The 8268-nt window shown below is 36.0% G+C and overlaps 1 protein-coding gene across 1 annotated transcript; it reads left to right on the top strand.

Moving 5' to 3' along the window:
* The first annotated feature begins 1092 nt into the window (after window positions 1-1092).
* Window positions 1093-2194, top strand: LOC145133231 (uncharacterized). Its single transcript, XM_079068160.1, has 2 exons — window positions 1093-1433; window positions 1591-2194. The coding sequence occupies exons 1-2, from the start codon at window positions 1180-1182 to the stop codon at window positions 1853-1855; spliced, it is 519 nt and encodes a 172-aa protein (XP_078924286.1). The 5' UTR covers window positions 1093-1179; the 3' UTR covers window positions 1856-2194.
* Window positions 2195-8268: the final 6074 nt, after the last annotated feature.

Raw genomic sequence — 8268 nt, 5'->3', positions numbered from 1 at the left:
ATTTAACCTTGAATTATTTTTGTGAAATTTTGTATTCCAACTACTAGAATCTCATCATAGGAACAAAAAATATTTATTGTCTTAAGTAACCGGTTTATGATAATTTGTTTCCTTCTAACTGATTTAAAAGTGATTATAACTTCTTTGAAAGTGTTTATTATACTTGGAAACTAATTTACTCTTTATTGATATTTTAACCCTAAAAATCATATAGATCATTGCCTTGTTTATATTTATTCATGATCACCGGTATGCATACAAATTTACAGTTTTAACATTGTTTTTTTTTTCTGTCATTTTATATATACAAACAAAATTCGTTAAACGTTAAAATAAAATTTATTAACTTATTTTGTTTTGATACCATATAAATTAACTCAAATATATATATTTTTAAAAATTATTTTTATCCCGTATAAACTAGCAAGCACACTTAAAAACATAAGCTGTTTTTAAAAGAATAATCCAAAACACCCTCATGTAGTCATATATATGTGGAAAGTGTAAAACCCAAAGACTTGGGTAATGTAGTTGAAATTTGAGAAATGGGAAAAAGTGAAGGTAAGTGTGGGTGTAAAAAAGTGCACATGAAAGAGACCAAAGTGGCCATAAGTGGAAGGTTTGTTTGGTGACTAGATATGGATGAATTCTTATCCTATTCCTAGTTCCTAGTACCATTTACAAAAAAATTTGAACCATACACGAAGTATGGGTGGCAACTCCAAGGATAAAACCAAGTAACATGGACCCATTCAACATTATCTACCACTTTTGCCCTTTCACTATTTCAATCTCTATGTTATATTTTTAAAATCCACGTTTATTATGTGTTCACATGTATATGTTTTTGTATATGGCTTGGTATACCTTATCTATACAAAAGGAAGTATAATCATAATTTTCAAATTAAAGTTTTTATATTTGAAATAGTATCGGAATAACTTGTACATCATGTTATAAAAGTTATACAATTGTTATGATCTTGAAAAAGCGACATTCAAAAGAAAAGGTTTACACTTTATAGTTTATACCTTATCTATGCCACGTATATCCTCTATATATATGTTCCCTCAAACACATGCCATTTTCAATAAACCTATGCTTCATAGTTCATACTCTTCCTAACTTGTTTCCAAAAGGTTTCTATCTTTTTTTATCAAGATTTGATAATAGCACAAGATGGGTGAGATTGAGAAAAGTAAGATGTGTCAAGATATGGGATTCAAAAAGAATGATGCTCAATGGGTTTTAATGGAAGCTAAAGATGATGTTTGCAAGTACGGCCTTATGGAATCGGATTCAGAGGATTTATCTTTCGAGTCATCTTCTTCATCGGAAATGATAGATGATGCATCTTCATCATCTTCGTCGTCTTCATCTTCATGTGGTCCTTTGTTCGAACTATCTGAACTCATGGCACAACTACCTATTAAGTAAGTAACTCCAATCTTTTTTAAAATTTTATGACTTGGGTATCAAGAAAAGATCGTTCTAGTTCATCCTTTGGTGTTCTAAGGGGTGTATAGTACATCCGTCGATGCAAATGTTACAAGATTAGATTGCTTATATGATCACTTGTATTTTATGTAGGAGGGGCATATCAAAGTTTTATCAAGGGAAGTCCGAATCATTTGCATCACTAACAAGTGTGCAAAGCATTGAAGATCTTGCAAAGAAAGGGAAGTATTGTTGTAGATCAAGAAGGTCAATGAAAAGCTATGGAGGTGGTTTAGATGGTCAAAGTCAAAGATTAAGTCCAAAAGCCACCATAGCCAAGAACAAGAAGGGTTCTTCAACTGCTAGGACTTCAATATTTTCTTCACTAGGAAAAATGAGTTCTTTATTGGCTAATTAATTTTAATACTTTTAGCCTTTGGTACAAATTATGGCTACCCATCGGAGGTTTTTTTCAATCTTCCTTTTTGAGGATTGTTATTTAATCATTTGGGTATATTAGGGTTTCTTTTTGATATATTTTTGGTTCTTGTTTTATCAAAATTGCACCTGAACGTAGTTTTTTTAAATGGCAAGACAGTTGTTTGCAAAAATCTCATGAAAACTACACGTTTATGTAGTTCGGATATATGTTTTCTTACTTTTTATCGTGATAAACATATTTGAAGTCTATTGTACATCTATGTTATAGTGTATTGATACTTTTGTTTTAAATCATACGATAATTATATCTGGATAAGCTTTGTTTCTGTATGCTGTCAAATTACGAGATCGCTTTTTGTTTAGGTAAATATCAAATACTAGGCTTTGAAATTAATGTCCTTCCCATTGTTTCGAATAACTTAGACAACTTAAACAAACCCAACCCGATGATGGAAGAGATTAGCAGTTGAGAACAAATAATAAAGAATGTGATATAGAAGAATTGTTTATTTTATAAAATCAATTCTCAAAAGTAAAAACTCTCTCCAAACCTTAATCATAGTCTAAAAATGATGAGGGAAAATTTTTAGAGTATGTTTGTAGTAATAGTAGGTTTATTTTCTGAGATTTTTTTATTATTATGTTTGATAAATCGAAAATAACTTACAAACTATTTTTTTTATAAAAAGAAAACTATTTATTGGTGTTTGATTAATGGGTTTTCATGTAATATGACCAGAATTGAATTTAACTCATGACTTCCGGTGTTTGGTAAAAAATATGCAAGGAAGAAGCCACTTAAATCTATAAAATAATTTTTTTTTTAATTTATTAAAGACAAAACTGAAAGATTGGTCTGTGCTATTCAAAAAACTTTGGATATTGTCCAAAAAGTTTCTAATTTGCATAGAAGTTCCAAAATCAAAATTTTCCTATGATTTTAGTCCACGACAAAGTTGAAAAGACTATTATGCTCTTTTAATTTCTTTTATGTATTTTTTTATATTTATTCTATGCTTTATTAATTCAAAAATAAAAAAAAATAAAAGAACGGCATCTCTCTCTCTCTCTCTCTCTCTCTCTCTCTCCTATGTATTTGATCTTCTCTCCAAAACATAAATCGACTTTAAGCCACCTCTGAAATTGCACTAGGAGATCAAAAACACCACCTCTGAAATTCCTTGCATCTTCGATCTCATACCATTCCATTGTCACAGTGATGTTTCTAATTGGGTTTAGACCCAACTTCACCTTCTTCTTCTTTTGTCATGTTTCTTGCTACACACACACACACCACTATTATTCTTCCCAACTGAAAACCTCAACAACCCCCAAAATTTTCACATCTTCCACCCAATCTAGTAAAAAAAATCCATGGTGTGTTCATTTTCGAGTTGAATCCGGTGTAAATTTGGTTTCTTTATTGTGGGTTAAAGGACTCTACCGCCAATGTGTTTATAGGGATGAACACATACACAACAAAGGGTTTATGTGGATAAACACACAAACATCGATTTCAGATTCGATGGAGAAAAGAATGTGGGTTTGCAGGGATGAACATACACATAAGAATCCTTTTTTTAGAAATCGTTTTCTAGAAATCATATTTCAGATATGAGAGTTTGAGTGTTTTTCAGAGATGATGATTTAAGGGTTTGTAGAAATCATCCATGCTGTCGTTGCCTCCATGTGTTGGTGATACCTACATGTGTTACTCCTACCCCTCATTCTCTACAATCTGCTTCAAGTGGTTGCAAAAGAAACCAGATTTAAATTGATTTTTTTTTCTTTTGCAATCGATAAGACTAGGAACAAAATGACGGAAAATGATGGTGTAAGATCTATCGTAGTATATAGCTTTAGAAAAATTAAAAAACACACACTCACAGACAATGAAAAAAATAGAAATGGTGGTGTAGACCCAGTTGAAATCGATATCATATTCGAAATCATATTGTAACACCCCGTTTATTAAATAAATAAATTAATTAATTAATGAATGAATAGTAGCCCTAAAATCAATAATTATATAACAAGGTGTTGGTCTCGAGGAGCTAATTGTCACAATTTTAGAAGTCATGGGTTAAAAGTGTAAGTTTCGGATTGGTTTCGTAAATAATTATGGAGGCAGGGACTACCTGGTAAATTATTGGGACTTAATTTGAAGAGATTTTGGAGGCTTAAGGGCTGAATGGTAACATAAGGACTTCAATTGAAAACAATTTATACAAGGAGGGGCTGTTGGGTAAATTTCGGACTTAATTTGAAGGGATTTTAGATGGTTGGGGTTAAAAGGGTAAATTGTGGATTTGTTTTGAAAGAAAAGGGAGACGGAGGGACCATTCTTGACATTATGGCATTAAGTTTCGTAAGGCTCGGGTATATAACCCATACAAACCCTAACCCTAACTAAACCATCTTCAGCCGTCACCCTCCTTATACCTTCCACCCCTTCCGGCCGCCGCCACCATTGACCTCGTTCGTTCTTCGGCCACCAAGCGCCATCGAGCCGTCCTTGTCATCGGCAACATCGAAGATCGACGATGAGTGGAGGGCAGCCTCCAGGCGCTGTTGCTTCATCACTCACCATTAGCAACCACCGCTGTCGGACCTTGCCGCCTTGCTGCTACCGCTGCTGTCATTTCCGACGAGAAGAGTAGTTGGGAATCGCAGTTGGACGATAAGGAGGTTACTATGGCATTCATTCCATCAGAGAGGGCGACTCCTTCTCTTCCTTTCGTTGATGTGGTTCCGATGACTCCAACCGCCGCCGTTAGCCACCGATGTGGCCGCTAGAACTGCTGCTGCCGTCGTCATGGACCACCAAGTGGTGGTTGCGTCCAGAATTGTGAAGCAGGGCTTGCTGTGTGTGTTGCTGCTTGATTGGGAACCAAAAGAAACCACCGCCACCCACCGTGAGGTGGTGGCTACCATCGTGAAACAGCCGATGCCGTCGCCATCCGCCACCATATGGGTGGATGGGGTCGTTTTATGAACATATAACGTGTGTGTGTGTGCATTTCTGTTGAGTGTGTGTTGTGTGTGATTTGCTTGGTCGAAAAACAAGAACAGCCACCACCACCACCGTGAGGTGGTGGCTGCCGTCATGTACCACCGCCAGCCACCACTAGGGTGGTTGTGTGTGTGTGTGTTTATGTTAGTGAGTGTGTGTGTTACTAGGATTTGTGTTGTAAACTGTAATAGTGTCGGAATAATGAAAATAAAACTCAAAACCACCACCGTAGGGTGGTGGCTGCCGCCACCAACCGCCGTGTTGGGTGGTGGTGTGCTTTTGCTTGCGTTTAGTTGCTTCTTTTTGGATGCTTGGACAAAATGGACTAGAAACCATAACCACCACCGTGAGGTAGTGGCCACCGCCGTGAGCTGCCGTTGACCACTACTACGCGAGGTGGTAGTAGGTGGTGCCCGACTAGCGAAACCCTAATGGGCCTAGTGAAACCCTAATGGGCCTAATGAAACCCTAATGGATCTAAGGACTTAGCTTTTGGGCCTATTAGGTTGTGATTGGGTTGGAAACCCTAATTTTGGAATTATTGGTTTGGATTTATCGGGACCCGCATTTTGGGCCATTGGAATGGAATGGTGAATTACACCCAATCACACCATATGATTTATCTAATAGAGTGATGAACCTAATGGATTAAGTCCTTAATGGATTAAGTGAGAAAGACTTAACCCTAATTGTCATTTTATGAGAAACCCCTAATTTCACTTGGGCCTTGAGTTGGGCCTTTCTATTAGGCCTTGATGATTGGGTTATTGGTGGGCCATCCAAGAATAATCATATGGACTAGAATATTTAGATGGGCTTTAGGGTAAGGCCCATATGTAAGGTTCGGGCCCAATTTGGAAAATTGAATAATTGGGCCTTTATGATTATGAGATATTAGGCCATTAGAAATGCCAAATGTTTAGACTAGACTAAATGGTTGGGATTTGGGGTAAGACCATGTAGAAGTTTGGGCCCAATTTGGAAAATTGGGCCATATGTTGGGCTTTGACTCATAGTTGACTTTTGGGCCTTTGGATTGGGCCTTGGGCTTGAATCAAGCTATGATGGGGGTAAAGTAACCTTTTACCCTAAGTATGGACTTATGGATATGTGTTGGAACCCAATTATTAATTGGGTGTTATTTTGATGTTGACAGTTCGGGAATCTATCATCCAGCAGCCAGGGTTTCGTCGGCGGGATTTCAGCGGTGTGAGGTGAGTTACCTTCCAGTAGAAGTGGGTCTAAAGCCACAATGTCGGCCCACTAGTAGGAGTTGTTTGTTATATGATGTCTTTGTGATAATTATCTGTTATGCTATTATGTGTTATGTTTGTGTGCTAGGATGCTCTGTGTTACATGTTAGTAGTAGGGGTGAAATAGTCATCGGATACCGGTTGAAAGATACCGAAGGGGTCGTCAGAACCCATGCATTCCTAGCAGTACGTTATGTTATGTTATTATGTGGTAGTGGTAGGGATGAAATAGTCCCCGGTTACCGGTTGAAAGATACCAAAGGGGAGGTTAGCTCCCGGTTACCGGTTGAAAGATACTGAAGGGGTAGGTCGGGCACCAAGATATGTCTGACAGTATATTTAGGTATTTTATGCTATGTTATTATGTGGTAGTGATAGGGGTGAAACAGTCCCCTGATACCGGTTGAAAGATACCGAAGGGGTAGGTCAGCACCCGGATATGCTTGGCAGTATGTGTGTTTTATGGTATGTGGTATGGTGGGGGAAATCACTAAGCATCGTGCTTACGGTTTACAGTTTTGGTTTCAGGTACTCGTTTTCAAAGGAAAGGAGCCGGCTTGATCGCAGCGCATCACACTATGTTTTCCGCACATGAGATCTTTGGGATTGCACTCTGATATTATTTTATGATAACATGTTTTGATTATTGACACTTTGGTTTTGACATGGGATGTTTTATGGATGTTTTTATACTGTTGGTTTTATAAATTATTAAACTAAAAATGAAATTTTTGGTCTTGACTTTTGGGATGTTACACATATTTAGGGTTAGCAAATTTGGGTTATTTTCACTGTGTGTTTAATCTTCCTTTTATGTATAAAGAATTTTATGAGTGTGTATTCTTGAAGAAATGACTTTTTGAAGGTATAGAGAGAATGTTAAGTTCTTTGATGAAATACACGATGTGTGTGTGTGTGTGTGTGAGAGAGAGAGAGAGAGAGAGAGAAAGAAAGAGAATAGAGGGGCGGTAGAGAGGGTTAGGGTGGGGTAGGGTAAGATTTTATTTTAATTATTTAAATACTAAAATAAAGAAAATAAAATATAAAAAAGAAATGAAGAGGGTATAATTGACCTTTCAAGTGCATCAGTGACGAAAAACACGGAAAAACCTTGATTTTGGACCTTCTATGCAAGTGAGAAAGTTTTTGGACCCCATTAAAGTTTTTTGAATACTACAGGGACCAATCTTACAATTTTGTCTTTATTAAACACATCCTAGCAAGTGACTAGAGCTCGACAAGAAAACAAACTTTGTAAAATACATTTTTACAGAGTGTACTCAGAATGGACAACAACTCCAACACGCCCAATTATAATTTCCAGATTTACCTTTATATTTTACCTACCCATACACTAGTGAAATTATGTGGTCTGCCGTCTTTGTCGGCATAGAATTAATATTGTTAAACCCTTGTTGTTTCTCACCTTCCAAATACTTCATATAATTCTGTATATAATAGCTAGCAATGTCTTTTTTTTCTTTGGACAGTTACCCCAATTAGCTACAAAAATAATATAATCGTTTATATCTGATCTTCTTTAAGTCAGGATACAACACCATTTGAATATCCATTCCAAAACTTCATGAGTAAAAGGACAAGGACAGGTTGCAAGAAGATGACTAGAAGTTTCAATTTCACCAGAACACAATGGGTAAACATGTGATGAGATATTCATGCCTCTATAACCCAAATCTATAAAATGTTGGATGTTTCTTAAAAAAACTTCATATACTCATAAAATTTAATTTCCTGCCTATTATCAATTGCTAGACGAGCAAACCACGGAAATCATCATTGTGATTTGAGATCATATGCATATTTAATCTCATTTTTTGTAAAATTTGGAATATCTATCTGGTTTGTTTTTGTTTTGTATTGGATCACGTCGACATAAAATGATTCTTACAGTATATTTTTATATTTTCTTTTATTATTTTTATTTTTATTTCTTTCTGATTTTAAAATTATTAGAAGATGTGACAACTACTCTAAAGCCTAAGTACAACCATCCTCTTATACCAATAAAACTTTGTCAATCTCATGTGGCAAATGAAAACATAAGCAAACACCATCGTTCCTCTCCTTTCTTAATGACACTCGTAAGTAATATCAGAATCCAAC

Source organism: Lactuca virosa, chromosome 8 (assembly GCF_052849685.1).
Source record: "Lactuca virosa cultivar CGN04683 chromosome 8, Lactuca_virosa_CGN04683_v6, whole genome shotgun sequence".
Lineage (NCBI taxonomy): Eukaryota > Viridiplantae > Streptophyta > Magnoliopsida > Asterales > Asteraceae > Lactuca > Lactuca virosa.
Note: the sequence above shows the minus strand (reverse complement) of the source record. Positions and strands in the feature narration are given on the sequence as shown.

Excerpts from the sequence above, each read along its gene's own strand:
- LOC145133231 (XM_079068160.1), top strand. The coding sequence starts at position 1,180 with ATGGGTGAGATTGAGAAAAGTAAGATGTGTCAAGATATGGGATTCAAA. Across the intron at positions 1,434-1,590 it reads ATGGCACAACTACCTATTAA|GAGGGGCATATCAAAGTTTT; the intron begins GTAAGTAACTCC and ends TATTTTATGTAG.